Raw genomic sequence first — 15320 nt, 5'->3', positions numbered from 1 at the left:
ATCATTCAGATTTGGCCTTTTCCAGGCTTAAGCCGGCCTTAACAAACAAAAGTGACCCAAAGCCGGCAGTGATCATTTCAGCTACAAGAGACCAACACCAAAGCCAAAAAACCTGACAGCTCCCCCAGTGCTTTCAAAACCAGCGCGTTTAGCTACTACCTGCCTCATTTAGCTACTACCTAAGTGCTGCTGAGGACTGAGGACATAAAGAATATTTTAAAAATAATCTTTATCTTTTCATTCTCACACAAGTAACCACTTTAGACTCTTGAAATCACAACTAACCCTTTGGTAAAAGATAAATAAATAAACAAAAAAAAATCTTACAGAGTCCACCTTTAAAAACGCTAGAAGCCTTCTTTAACACCTTATCTGCAACAAATGAAAATGACGGAAAGGCTTTTTGCCTTGTGAAACTGAACATACATCTTGCATCATTAAAGCAAAAGAAAAAGCCAAAAGAATTTGGGATGGAGGAAAGACAGAAATATCAAACTTAAAATTTTTTAATGTTTCCCTTTTGCTTGTTTAAGCCATTCAAAATACAATGAAAAGAAACCGGCTCTGTGGTTCCTGAACCCAGGTTAAAGACACCTCGAGGGCAACAGTTTCAATTTCACCTGGGGCGCTTATGCAAAAACACAGCCTTCCAAGCCCCACCCCCAGAGACTCTGACTCAGAAAATCCAGGGTGGGGCCCAGGAATCTGTAGCATTTCAAAGTACCCCAAACAGGGCAAAGCTAAATGTAAAAAACAATTACTAAGTAAATAGGGATTTTAATGCTGGTGTTTTGACTTAAACCAGTCTCAGCATAATCCTTAAAAAAAAAAAAGTCCTGCGGCCCAGATCTCGCCCCGGATCACACTGAGGTCTAGGGTAAGGCCTGATCATTAAAAGAGCATTCCCGGTAAATTTGGAAAACAAATTTACAGTGGAATGTGCTCAACACTCAAGGAAAACTGGGTTTCAATCACACCTTTACAGAAACTGTGATCTTCACCAAGCCCCGGCATCCCTATCCTTAGGGGTGTGAATTACTCAAAAGCCAAATTGCTCCCAGGCTTGTGGCAAGGCTGAAATAAGCCAAGGTACAATGAAGGTACCTTAGAAGGCAAGGGCCCCCCCCCCAAGCAGAAGGCCAGTGGGTAAGATCAGTGACTACAGCAGCACAGAACACATTATGATGAGTTTTGCTTTTTGAAATGATTTAAAAAAAAAAAAAAAAAGGAAGAGAAGAAAGGCAAAAAGATGGAGTCGCTACGATAAGCAAATTTAAATGCCATGGACACCGAGATATATAAAACCTGAGTTCACAGTGTTCTTGATCTACATCAGAAATACATCTATACAAGCAGCTAAAGACAGAAACCTGGAAATAAAACAACTTCAAGCACTTCACACCAAAACTCCTTGCTTTTACTTGGGTTCATTTAACCATAAAAAATGATATAGATCTTAATTAAGAGGTTTGTAAAGTACTTAGGTTTGTCATTTTGTTGACATTCAAATGTAATCTCCTCTAAAAACTATTCCTAGGTATCAGCTAACTAAACTGAACTGTTGGTTTAGATTATTGTACTACCAGATAAGATAAAACTTGTGATAATATACTAGAGAGCAACCCACTAGCTTAGAAAGCGTCTATACTGCTTTAACACTTACCCCTGAGGCTGTTGGTTGTGTTGTAGGGGAAGTATTTTTGCTGCAGTCATCTGAGTTAGAAGAGGTGGAAGTTGGAGTCATAGGAACAGAATTATTGCTACTACCTGCAACAGTCAAAATTAACCTCATAAATACACACATACTCGACCGTTACAGTTGGCCAATACTTTACAATCAAATAGCATTTTATTGTATTTACCAGAGCAAGCCTTTGACTTATTTATGTTCTTAGGTTTTCTTTTCCTGGTTTGAATTCCCTCTTTTTTCATAGCAAGCGGTCGAGGCACCTAAAAAAAATTTTCAAACAGGCCTGAAGTTGAATAAATAATATACTGAAGAAAAACTCAACTTTAAAGACTCAACATCAGAACTGAAAGCCCTCATTTAAAAGAAGTTGGCATAAATTTCAGTCAATTTTTATACATACTCAATAGATCCCAACCTGTACAAAGACTATACTTTCCCCAGCAAATGCAGATTCCTTCAGAGAAAATGAGGTGACTTGTCAAGGAAAATTTATTCCTTCAACTTACTGTTTATTGTTTTAAACAACTTCAATCACAGAGTAAAACCACTAGGTACATATTTTTATTGCAAAGAGATTGTGTATTCTCTTCCTCCTACACATACAAGGTTAATTTCCTTTTGAAGATTGATGTGTTTATAATATTTCATGGTTTCCTCCAAATGAAGGACAGTGTTGCTAACTATAACTATCAAATATATTATTGCTCCTTTACATAAATGTACTTGATTGCATCAAAAATTTTAAAGTTAAGGTATAAACTAGTTATGCATTTCTGGTTGGTGCCATGCTTTTTTTTCTTCGAGTATATATATATTTTTAAGTTACTACTATGTTATTGATTCTAAAATGCACATTTTTCACATTTTAGCATTTCTAAAACTGAGATGTCTTAAAATGGATGTGTGACAGTTTAACTGGCAGCATTTCTTTGTTTCTTACTGATATGTAAGATAATGGTTTATAATTAATAACATCCTAAATTCAGGAACGTGCATATAGGAAATCAGATTCTTCACTTTTATCCCCTCTCCTTGGCTGATTTTTTTTTTTAACTGAAACTATGTACAAATAAGATTCTAAACACGTATACACATGAGCAAAATACGTGGCGCACCCCATGGAGTTTCATGTAGAGTCCACAAGCATTGCACACAGGTTCACCCTCCGCATTTCTGCGCCACAAAGTGGTGGTCGTGGTGTGACAGTTGGCACAAGACAATCCAAGCCGCCGGGAGGAAGGCTAAAAATAAAAAGTAGCAGAAGAAAGTGTACAGATATAAATGACTTTATGTATATGCCACATACATCAACGTATCATTTCCCTGTCATCAACAAGCATGGATCTTTTATTTACAATAATTTTAAAATATAGGGAAAAAATTAAAGTCTGATTAGACTGAACTTCTTGAACCAAGAAACTGGAATTTTATGTAGGGTGCTCCATCCCACATTGTTTGGTTTGCTCCAGGATATTCTCCCAGCGTATAGAATAACCGGGACAATGTTGGCCAATAACTGTGCCCACTGTTTTCAGGTCTGAATTATAAGAGTCATGAAACACAATCACAAACTGCCTGCCAGTGTCCTAAATGGCTTTGGGTGGTCTCCACTTGTCATTTGTAATCAAGTCTATTTCTCAGATATGTGCAGAGGAATAACCCAAAAACTTTAGAAAGGCAGGCAGCCAGGTAGATAGACAGACTGACAGGTATAGATAAAGAAACAGATCTTGTAAAATGTACAAAATTTTTATAAAGAAATATATTGTAATACATATCATAATTTGCAAGGTTGCCCGCTGCCTCTAAGTTTTCGTATTATTCTTTTTACAAAGTATAAGCAAATTTTGTGGCACTGTTTTAATGCTGGCAGTCTTATTTACGGTGACAGGGATATATTTTCTTTGTCTTATCAGTACAGTATTCAACTTCTGTTCATACAAAGATTTAAATGATATTAGAAAAGGCACTGTCATTCCGATTTCCATGTGACCTTTATGCCCATAACATCCTTAAGAGGGAATTTATCTCATCTAAATTATGTGTGAGTGATAAAGAAGAGTTTAAGCTAGTACAAGTTTCTCTCCAAAAGGCCAAAATCTATATTTGTTTTTAAATTACCTAAAGAGGCAACTAAAACAGTATTACGACTTCAGTAAAGAAGCTGTGAGGGAAAAACCCAAGGACCAAAATAAGTCGAAAATTTTTTCAACAGAATTTGGTAAGTTAGCTACACCAATTAATTTCAGAAAAGAATAGTCTTGTACAACAAAAATACGAACTGGGGGTGTGTTGAATATTCACAGGTTAAAGGACAGATTTACCAAATCCTTTGCTGACATATTTAAAAGATAAAATTGAATTTTGCATTTACAATTCACATCCTATTGATGACTGTAGCATTATTCTTTACAGACAAGTCATAAAAACAAGCAGACACTGGCAAACCCTTAGCCCTACAACATTTTTAAGAAGTCAATGCTAAGAAAAATCGATTTGACTTTTGGTTGAAATGAACATGCATGGCTGACAGGCAAACCATCTGTGGAACTGTTTTGTTAAAATGACAAAAAAACAAAACTTTTTGCATGTCGAGATTTGTTTCTTTCTTTTAAAATAATTTCCTAGGAGAGCACTCCTTTTTCTTCATAAACGTGAAATCAGTAAACTAGGGACAAGAAGGTTCATTTTATAAACAGGTCATTTATGACAGTTTCCAGTGGAATTTGAAGCCAATGTGAAGTAAACTTGTTATCAGAATTTACCATTATAACAAAGAACTTTATGACCGTCAACTGCAAATCATAAGTGAAGCCAGTCTCCATAAACATGTGAAATGAAGGTGAATGGGTTATAAAAGTTCCTTGTAACAAGTGATCTCAGTTATATTCATCACTGACAAGGAATTCAAGTTACACCATAAATCTCTTATTTTGCAATATATTACAAGTTCAAATTCACAGTGATTGGTTCTGGACTTCTAGCTAAACAAACTTGGGTTCAACATCCTGAGAACTAAGCTAGATCCATCAAAACCATAAATAAGAAGCCCACAAGAACTAATTGATGAACACACCCTTCAATTGGTATCATTTATAACCCATTTACAAAGCACAATGGCTGACCTTGGTCATGGCCAAGACACCTGCCACACAGAAGGGAAACCAACAAATTGAAGATGTCAAAAACTCTTTTCTGTTAAGTTATTTTTACTGGTAAGTGCACAAAAACAAATGGCACTATCTAAATAATGGATGTTACTAGATCAAATTTAGAATGCAACTAGAACTTAATCAGCTACTCTTCTACCAGTTTTTCCCTCAATCTCAAGAAAAGGTTATCTTGCTGAACTCAGCTAGTATTCAGCTCAATGTACCTTTCCAAAAAAAAAAAAAAAAAAATCAGTTTCACTGTTGACACACCAAAACGACAAACTTCTTGGGATAGTTTCTAGCCACTACTTTTTTAATATGATGCATAAGAAATGAAAACCATAGGGAGTCAGATGCTGAAGTTAAGGATGCCCTCTGAAGACAATTTCAAGCGGCAGGAGGTTGTAACAAGTTTAAGGCACATACTCACATTAAATTAACCTCAGCCACTTTATTTTAAATGCATTAAAAACAAAACAACCATAAAACTAATTGCTTCTCTTTAAGGTGTCAGACTTCCATTGTGATGCAATTTCACCCTAATCTATTTAACACAAACAACATGTGTAGCATTTGTTCCTGCTAATTACAGTATAACAATTAAATAAATTACTTGGATACTTAAGATGTCTGGCATCTCACTGTAAAATATTTTACTTTAAAAGGTATTAAAGAGTATGAGTGCTTGGTTAAACAAATGTTAGCCCTACAGTGGGGCCTGTGAACACTTTCATTTATTTTCTCTAATCACTACAGCAGTAAATGCCCTCTCCTAAAACCACACCTAACTCTGAAGAGATTTATTCCTGAAAAAAATCAGAATTCCCATAATTCAAAACACATAAAATACATTTAAAAATGTGTCTGGATTGGTGAAAATCCCCAACTTGGGAAGCACATAAGACTGCATTTTTTTTCCCCCTCAAGTGCTGTGTAGTTTTCTGAACAGCTAGATTCCAAAATAACAAAGGTTAGAGTAAATTTTGATCAAACTCAAAGACAATCCAAAAGATGGATGGAATTTGGGGCTACTGTCTCATTCCCAGGAGGAGAGGTAAAAGGGATCCAAAAGTATAAGGAACAGAATCAAAGGAACCCTGAATGAGGGTGTAGGGGAATGGGAGTGTGGGTTTGTGGTTGTGATACTGTAAGGCGAGAGGGAGGGGGTTCGAGTCTCAAAAATAAAATCCAAACCAGACCAAACAGTACATGGTGAAAAACGTCTCCTTCCTTCATCTGACCTGGTTTCGGTATACTCAGTTTTTTCTCCCCAGGGGTTACCGTCATTACTAATTTCTTGTGTCTCCTTCCAGAATGATTCTAGTGCATTTGGAAGTACATCCAGAGACATATAAACACAGACTTGTTTTAAAAAAAAAAAAAAAAAAAAAAAAAAAAAAAGGCAGCTCCCTACACGTTGCTCGTCCCGCGCTGACAGACACCCTGCCCTAGGTGGACTGCGGGGAAGGCGGTCTCCGCTCGCGGCCTCGGGCGTCGGGGCAGCCCGCACTCGGGCGCTCGCGGGCGGGCAGGGCACAGCTGGGTCCCGCCGCACCTGTTCCCGCGGGGCGCCCGGGCCGCAGCGGAGGGCGGCGCTCGCACTCACCACGCGCTTCTGCGGCTTGATGAGGGGCCGGCTGAGGCCGTTCATCTTGCTGTAGAGGCCGCAGGCGTTGCACAAGTAGTGGCCGGTGCCGTCCCGCCGCCACAGGGGCGTCTGGATGGAGCCGCAGTTCACGCACTCTCGGCTCTCGGGCAGGTCCTCCAGCAGGTCTGCGGCGAGAGCGGGGACGGGAGCCCCGGTGAGGCCGCGCCGCTCCCGCCCCTCCCGGGCTCCCCGGCCCCCTGCAGCCCGGGCCCCAGCTCCCGCCCGCCTCCGCCCGCGCCCTTCCTTCCCCGCGGGTCTTTCCCGCTCGGCGGCCGAGCCGGGAGCCGGCCGTCGTCTCTATCGATCCGCTGAGCCTGTATCCAATACTTCTGCAGCCCTGGGCGCGCCCAGGAGAACCCCAAGAAAAGTGGCAGGAGATGGTGCTGGAGGCCGGGCCCGAATCATCTCATCTGCCTGGTCTCCAAGGACCTCGGAATGGAGAGGAGCTGGGGGCAAGCTGGTTTGGGTCCCCTGACCCCCTCCTTTCCGGCTGATCCCAAGCGTTTCAAAACTGAAATCCATCATAATTACAGTGTACCACCTGCCAAACCCCAACCAGCCATACAATATCAACACTGATCACTGACCCCTGCAACCAGACCCACAAATAACCTGAGATACAGGCCGGCTACCTTATTACTTTTATCCCAAGTAATTCTTATTTTAATGTATTTACTGTATCTGTCACCCTTCCTTTTCTCCAATTAAAAAAAAAACGGACAAGTGAAATTAGAAATATGTTCTTAGGCACTTTATCCATTAATTAGAAAATGACTCCGGTCTCCTAAAGGGGGAAAAACGCACCAACATTAACAAGCACCGAGATAAATGTTAAATTTTCTTCTCACACCACAAGGAGCAAACGCTAAAATATTCTGAGTTCCACTGCTTCCATCTGCAAAATTCCTACGAACGGTTGATATCTTCTTGATTCAGGACATTACTAAAATCGTTTAGTAACACTCAACAAAGCTTTCATACTTTCCTACACTGAACTTCAGTTTAGGCAATCTATCTAAATTGCGTTTGTCATTTTGCTTTTGGTTAGTTTTTGGTGTTTACAACTAACCCAAGCCTGTTATTAAGAAAAAAATCTTGAGAGTAAATAGTTGTAATATTTATTACTTCCACTTAAATCTGTTAAATATGAATAAATAAATACTATCTAAAATGAGATGGGTACTTACTAATTTAAAAAGTGCTTTTAAAATAAACTTCATAAAAAATAAAAATATCCTTTTGTTTAGGGTTATTTATAAAGGACTTAAATGTCCAAATGTGGCTTTACCAAGAATTTCTGAACCAATTTTTAAAGTAAATAAATGTTACATTTTAAAACTTTATTTGAAGATGTGTGCCAGCAAATCTTTATGTTCTTTCTCATTCCCGAGGAGTGTACAGCTTGTTCCTACCATCAACTACTTGTAAAGATATTTAAATATGTTTTGGGCATGAATACTCTCTAAGTCCATTAATGCAATTTACGCTACAAAACAAGTCTCTTTCCTCCTCAAGAAATAAGTTTAAAAGAAACTAGCATCCTACATAACTGGAGTTCAAAGTTGTCACGGGGATACCGCGACTTACAACACATCACAAAGATTTATTCTTCTCCACCCTAAAAGCCACTATTGACTACGGTAATCAGTAAAATGCTCAGGACTTCAAGGACACTGAAGTTAAACAAGGTATTTGTCTTAGTTGTTGACTTTAAAATGTTACCTATCAGAGACCCTCTCTCGATAGAGGAGTGGGGCATTCCCTGGAGAACCCAGCCCTATGCCTGGCCTCCTTCCCCCAGGCTGGAAACAATAAAAGTTCCCAGGAGAAGACAGTGTGAACTCTCCAGGTAAATCTCTTTAGTCATCTGAAAACCAAAAGCCCCTTTGGATAAATAAAATTTAGGAAGTTTGTTTGTTTCATTAAATCGAATTTAGAGCTCCCAACTTTCTCCCTACCACTTACCAAGCAGCTATAATCCTTCAACGGACTAAAATAAGAAAAACTTTTTTTTTTTTAACAATTAGAAAATCTGATTGCACTGGACTTTCGTTCATCAGTTTCCCCCCTACCTACTCATCATCGTCTCCCAACACAACTGCTTTGGATTCCCCTAGGAAAAAAAAAAAAAAAAGAGGCTCCAGGGAGAAGGGTACGGCCAGGGAATGCCATCCCAGGACCCAAAGAATGGAACACAATTCAGCAGGAGGTTAGGAGGGCGCTGGTCTCGGGGACTCAAGCACTCAGCATAATCACCCCAAGTTTCCCTACCACCCATCCACCACCAAAATCAGGGAGAGGTGTATGGAGCAGGTAACTGGAGTCCTCCACACTGTGTAGATTGAAAAGGCTCAGTGCTCCCGGGTTTTAGCCCTTCTGCCCAAACAGAAGGCAAAGGAGTGCCTTCAACAGTGGTCCGTTTGGGGGGCGCTTTTTTTAAACCACCAAAGTGGAGAAGGAGAAATCTAGCTAGGAAGCTAGGAGGAGAAAGAGGGGTTGGAGGTCAAGGTTTCCCTCGAAGGAGAACACCTCTGAGGACAAGCAAAATTAGATCTTTTGCTCCCCCACTCCCAGACTGGCTGATTCTCAGTAGCTTCCTGCTTTCTTAAAAGACTTTTAGGCAAAAGGTGTGTATTCCCAAAACCCTTCCCGTTTTTGGTTGTTTTTAACATATGCTGGATCTATGGAAGATTTTTCTGACTTTGCAATGTCCCATCCAGAAGGTTGAAAGTTGGTGAAAGAATAAGCTAGGTTTAAAATGAAATTTGTAAGTCGCCTGCAATTGCACACTTACGGCCCCTGAAAAGATTTTCTATACTAAAGAAGTTGCTTTAAATGTCGGAAGACTCCAATTATGTCTTTTGGGACTAATTCTCTTCCTCAGTCCTGTGAAATGCCAGAAGACTGGAGAAGAGGGGTACGGAGACCAGCCTAAGGTGTGTCCTGAAACAGGTGGAGCTGTAGGATCTCGCCCCTAACCCAACTCATGTACCCTTTCGGATTCCCCGTTGGATTCTTGGCTGACAAAAGCCTCATCCTCACAACCCCCAACCTCCTTCCCATTCTTTGAAGATTCCTCATCTTCCAGTCCCTCAGCTCCTGCCAGGGAACCAGCCGTGCGTCCCTATGCTGCTCTGCTCTCAAGTCTCTCCTCAGCAGGGCTCTCCACACCCACTCTACACAATGGTGAAGATGTCTCCAGGGCCAGCTTCACAGAGGAAAGAGCGAATTCTGAGACCAGAATCTTAGGAAGTAGAGAATGAAAGGAAGAACTTGTTACCAAAACGCCTGTTGCACCCTCCCAGTGTTACCAGCAGGGCTGTTCAAGACACATCCTTCACTTTGGGGCCCCTGGCATTTCCAGTATGTCTTTTGAATACAAGGCTGGCGATTCATCATCACTTTCTCCTACTAGTTAGGGCCCCAAAAAGGCTTGTCCCAAAAACCGAGCACTGAGGCTCTGTGAAAAACCCAGATCTGGAGTGTGAAGACACCAGGTAGGATAATTTAGACTGACATGCCTCCTGCCTCTTTGTCACCTCTGTGACTCCCACACCTCCCCTCAAACAAAGGACACCCCTACCCCCCACCCAAAAGGTTGTCTTAGGAGTCTGTCGGGTTATCAGACAGGTTAAATACAAAGTAAGAGACCTGAGAACGCACCTAGAAGGGCCCAGAATGCTGCAGCTGCCGAGAAAAGAAGCAAGAGGGCCTTGTCTTACCTACCCCCCACCCAAAAGGTTGTCTTAGGAGTCTGTCGGTTATCAGACAGGTTAAATACAAAGTACGAGACCTGAGAACACACCTAGAAGGACCCAGAATGCTGCAGCTGCCGAGAAAAGAAGCAAGAGGGCCTTGTCAGGCCAGACAATACCGATTATAACCTCCTCTGCTTGAGCACAAAACGTTTTTCAAAATGGGGGTGCTTCCAGGTATTTTGACCACTGTTTTTTTCCCAGTTCACCCAGCGTTGCCCCCAGACACTGGAATGAAAGTCTGGGTGGCCCGGAAAACTGAGAAGTCGGTGAGCTGAGCTCTGGAGGAAGGAGAGATGTGGGAGCTCCAGGATCCCGGGCGGGGTGGGGGTGGGGGGGTGGGGGTGGGGGACAGCCTGGCAGGGGCAGCAGCAACCCCAGACAGTTCTGCTCAGCTGATGTCAAGCAAAAGGAGGCCTCCGCCAGCTTTCCCTCGGGATAGTCAGGAGGCTGACCAGTCCGGGTAGCCTCTCTACTCTCCCTCTCACCTAGGAGGAAGCCAACCGGCTCCTTAGGTTCTTTGCCACTGTGCAGCTCTTAAATACTCTCCTTGAGGGACACACAACTCCTCACCTCTGGGGAGCTGAACTGGGTGAGACCGTATTCGAGGAGGGGTGAATCAACATTTCCTAAAGTGACCCCCCCCCCCCCACAGAGTCCTATTCTTCTGCTTGGGCAAATCAGGGCCTGTGACAAGTCTCAGGCCCTGTCAGTTCCTCCCCATCCCATTCCCTGTTCACGTCCCCCGAGCCCCTCTGAGGCACTGACACGTCTACGCGCACTAAGTCTCCTTCGTGGAAAGGAACCGAAACAACAATCCGCCAAACAGAAGCACCTCGCCAAGACTGCGGGCTCTGGGCGGCCCTGCCGGAGTTCCGCGCGTCCTCCCAGGGCACCCAGAGAGAAAAGCCCTAGGAACAGGGCCCCCCCGCTCCGCTGCGGCGCTCCGCTTACCTGCGCTGGGGCCCCGCGGCACCGGGAGGGGCGCTCCGGCGCGGCTCTGCAGGCTGTGCAGCACCGGGGTCTCGAAGGGCCCCGCGGGCCAGGCGGGGGCGAGCGGTGCACCCACGTAGGGCGAGTAGGGGCTCGGGTGGTGGTGGTGGTGGTGGTGGTACGTCCCGTTCAGCGGCCGCGCGGCCGACAGCGAGCTGTACTGGTGCTCGCGGCCGCCCATGGCCGCCAGGCCGCCGCCGCCGCCCGCGCCGCCCGCGCCCCCGCCCCCGCCCCCCGCCGCCGCGTAGCCCCCGGGGTCCCGCGCCGCGCCGTTGGCCACCGGCGGGCTGGGCGAGTAGGGGAAGCGCGCCGAGACGTGCGCCGCGGCCGAGCCGGCGCCCCCGGGCCCCGCGGCCCCGCCGCCCGCCGCGCCGCCCCCGCCGCCGTACGGGGGGCTGTCGGCCGAGGCTTGCGGCCAGCCGGGGTGCGCGCCCGCGCCGCCCGCGTGGTTGGCGGGCCCGCCGCCGGCCCCCTGGAGGTACGGCAGGCCGGGCAGCATGGAGCCCACGCGGGTGGTGGGCACGTAGACCGGGGAGCTGGCCGCGGCGGCGGCGGCGGCGGCGGCGGCTGCAGAGTGCACGAAGCCGCCGGGCGCGCCGTCGTAAGCGGCCGGGCCCTGGCTGGACAGGGCGGCGAGGGTCTGGTACATCTCCTCGGGCTGCTCGGGCGCGAAGGGGCTCAGCTTGGCGCCGCGGCTGGACCACAGCAGCTTGCTGGCGGTCGCGGCCTGGTCGAGGTCAGTGAAGAGCAGCAGGTCCTCCCAGCTCGACAGGGCGCTCCCGGGGCCCGCGACCCCGGGCGCCGAAGGTCCGTGGGGCGCCCCGAAGGGATGCGAGGCGTAGGGGCCGAGCAGCAGCGAGCGGGCCGGGGGTCCCGCCGCCGCCTCCGTGTCGAGCTGCGGCGTCCTGCAGTTGCCGGCGCCGCCGGGGCCACGCTCCCCAGCCCGGGAGCAGCAGGAGGAGGAGGAGGAGATGGGGGAAGGCGGCGAGGAGCGCTCCCGCGCTGGAAAGGCTCCGGCGTCGCCGGCGTCCGCGGCGGCGGCCCCGAAGCGCTTCGGCAGGCACCAGCCGCCGTCAGTCAAGGCCATCCACGGTCCGGCGCCTCTCCGAGCTGACTCCTAGCTCCTGAGGCTGGGCGAGGGGAGGCAGGGACGGGAGGAGAAATCAAAAAGGGTTACCAAAGGCGCAGGCCGCGCGGCACCTCGCCCCCGCTGCCCTTTCGAGCTGATGAGACTCCTCCGACATCCCGTCTCCGGCCCGGGCCCGGGCCCCGGGCGCGGGGCGGGGCGGGTGGGGGGTGTCGGGGAAGGGGAGGGGAGGGGAGCGGAGCCTGGGTATCCGCCGCGGGGGCCTCCCCGGCCCGGGAAATCCGCCCCGCCCGGCCTGCACCGCCCGGGGGCCCTGGCCCGGCCGCCCCCCCCCCCCCCCCGCAGCATCCTCCATCTCCGCGCGCCGGTTCCCAGGGGTGACGGGGAGACCCGCCGAGGTTGTCCTTCCGCCCCAGAGTGGCTCTCTCCCGGCCGATGCGCACAAAAGAACTTTTTAAAGTTAGTTGTGCTCGTCGGCGCTGCCTTCCCCCGCCTCCCTGCGGGAGTCCCCGCCCGGGTCGCCTCAGTGTGAGGTCCGCCCGAGTGACCATCTTTAGCGTAAGGAAGGCAACCTGTCCCCGAAAACGAAAGCGCCGCGTTCTCCCACGCCGGCTTCCCCGGAGCTTCCCGGACCGCCCTGGACCGGACGCAGCGCGAGCTCCAGACTCAAGTGTACTGCAGCCCAGGGAAGGTGGGGCGCCGGGGCGGAGACCGCAGGCTCTGACCCTCCGGGCCCCGGCACTGCTGCGCGCCCGCGGGGCCGCAGTCTCGCGCCCAACCCTCCTCCCCGTGGCGCCGCACACCTTAGGCTCGGCTCGCGCCTGCAGCCACCAGCGCGTGCGCTCACGCCGGCGGGGCCACCCCCGCCCACCCCGTGGTCATCCCCAGCCGCGGAAAGGCCGCGCCGTTCCGGAATCGGACGTAGCGGGGTGGAGCGGAGCGCTGAGAAAAGGAGGGGGAAATGCGGGGGGGCGGGGGTCGAGGCGGGAGCGGGGGGCGTGAGACCGCCCCGGGGCCGAGGCCACCCCAAAGGGGAGAGCAGGAAGAGAGACGGGGAGACGCGGAGGGAGTGGGGAAGGGAGGCGAAATGCAGCCAGGCGGGCCTCCTCCGAGCTGCTTTTCCAGATCGCTCCGGCTCATCGGAGATAACCATACTAAAATTAATGCCCACACACAGACCCGGTCTAGATAGCAAGAAAGAAGTCTCCCTGCCCGCCTGACTGCCGGCTCCCGCCCCTTTGCGCCAGATAACTCGGAGATAAGGCTGCGCGCAGATAAGCGCTTTAGAGAGAGAGGAAGAGGCAGCAGAAGTTGGTCCGCGGTGTCCCGGGAACCTGGGAGCCGCGACAGAAGAAGGGAGACACCCTCCGAGCCGACCGCGGCCCGCAGAGGGCCGGAGAGCCCGGGGCTGAGGGGCCCGCGGCGGGTTAGGGGGTAGAGGGGAGGAAAGAGGGGAGCCCGAGCGAGCGAGAAGGCAGCCGAACCTCGGGCGCGCGCTGCGCATGGAGAACGGCTGCGGCGGAGAGTGCTCTCGAGCGCGGAGAGAGGCTGCGGGCGCCGGCAGGCGAGCGCGAGTCCGGGGTCTGCGCGGCGCTGCTGGTGAATAAAAAGGAGAGAGGAGGCGCCTCTTACTGCTCTGCCGGAAAACTGCAGCCTGCGCTCCTGATTGGACTCATCCGAGCCCTAAACAAACAGCGCTCGCCGAAGGGTGCCAGGCTGTGGGTCGGAACTGCGCGGTGCGAGCAGCTGGGCGCTGGAGGTGAAGAGGAGGAGGAGGAGGAGGTGGAGGAGGAGGAGGGAGCGAGGGGAGGAGAGAAAAGAGGGTGGGGAGGGGACCTCGGGCGGCTGGGGGAGGGGAGCGCGCCGCCGGGGCAGACAATGAGCGCCGCGCAGCCTGCGGGTGTGGGCCGAGCTGCGAGGACCTTCCTGGGAGTGGGGGCGAGTCCACCGAGGGGGCGCCGAGCCCCGGGACGCACGGGGAGGGGCGGAGGTGGCGGAACCCTCGACCTGGCTGGCGACCCACACCCATCCGGCTGCGCAGCACTTTCCTCCGCCCCCAGTTACACACGCACTTACGGGGGCGGGGGGGGGGTGCGGCACGAGAGGAGTTGGCTGTGCACAGCCCTGCGCGGCCACCACGGCGAGAGGGACGCGCCAGCTTTCGGGTCAATGTGCCCCCAGAATGAGGGGGAAAGTGCTTTACTCCGCGGCCCTTCCCCTCTATTCCGTCCACGTTAAAAGAGCTTTTTGCTCTGCCTTTGTATGTGAACTACCTTAAACTCTCCCCGACCTCTCCTCGAGACCTTGGGGCTCGGGTCGTGGTGACCGTCGGGGACTGAGGCTCCAAAGAATATGGAAAAGAAGGAAATCCAGTGCCCAACTCCCTATCTCTGCCAGGCTTTTTAGAAACAGACTAAATTCCTAGGAGGTTTCGGGAAGCTCACGTCGACACTTACCAGCTGACCCTTGGGAACTCTGAATTCGGGGTTGTGGTATACGTAAAGGCTAGTCCCGGACGGTGCGCGTGATGAAACGGGCTTCCACCCCAGTCGCACCCCGAGATGCTTTCCAAGTTTTCGTGTCCCCGTTTGCTCTGAGCTTATCCCGGAGAACTGCAGGTAAGTCTCGGATAAGTCGTTGGAAAGAGGGAGGGGGTTCACCTTCCCTGGACCCAGCGGGAAATACCGCTTCCCCACCCCCCACCCTCACATACACACCCCTTCTTCGCTCCCTCCAAATGGTTTATCACAACTGTGTACAAACTGATACGGCCCCGAGCCGGCGAAGGGACTGGAAACGAACGTCGCGGGGTTATCAGCGCGGATCTGTCAGCAGCGAGGCGCGCGGCCGCAGGTTCATCCGCCGCAGGAGCAGTGATATATGTCTCGGTCCCTTTCGCTCACAAAAAGATTTCTTCCGACAGATGTGACCCCAGAAGGCAGCGGACAGAGAATTTGCTTTGGGAGGATGGATTTTTACATTTTTTTTTCCCCAG

At 49.6% G+C, this 15320-nt stretch overlaps 1 protein-coding gene across 4 annotated transcripts in view; it reads right to left on the bottom strand.

Annotated features, from left to right (window-relative positions):
* The window catches only part of GATA6 (GATA binding protein 6), a 32149-nt gene extending 18201 nt beyond the window's left edge, over positions 1-13948 (bottom strand). The window contains exons 1-6 of one of the 4 annotated variants that reach the window (XM_041757597.1): positions 13810-13948; positions 11200-12368; positions 6449-6615; positions 2806-2931; positions 1863-1950; positions 1664-1767 (exon numbers count right to left, since the gene is read on the bottom strand). In XM_041757597.1, the coding sequence (XP_041613531.1) occupies positions 1664-1767; positions 1863-1950; positions 2806-2931; positions 6449-6615; positions 11200-12325 (1611 nt within the window). In that variant the 5' untranslated portion in view covers positions 12326-12368; positions 13810-13948. The other 3 variants (XM_041757599.1, XM_041757598.1, XM_041757596.1) reach the window with 3 other exon arrangements.
* Between the last annotated feature and the right edge of the window lie 1372 nt (positions 13949-15320).

The sequence above is a fragment of the Vulpes lagopus genome, chromosome 1, assembly GCF_018345385.1.
Source record: "Vulpes lagopus strain Blue_001 chromosome 1, ASM1834538v1, whole genome shotgun sequence".
NCBI classification, from domain to species: domain Eukaryota; kingdom Metazoa; phylum Chordata; class Mammalia; order Carnivora; family Canidae; genus Vulpes; species Vulpes lagopus.
This window is presented reverse-complemented; position numbering and strand designations above follow the sequence as displayed.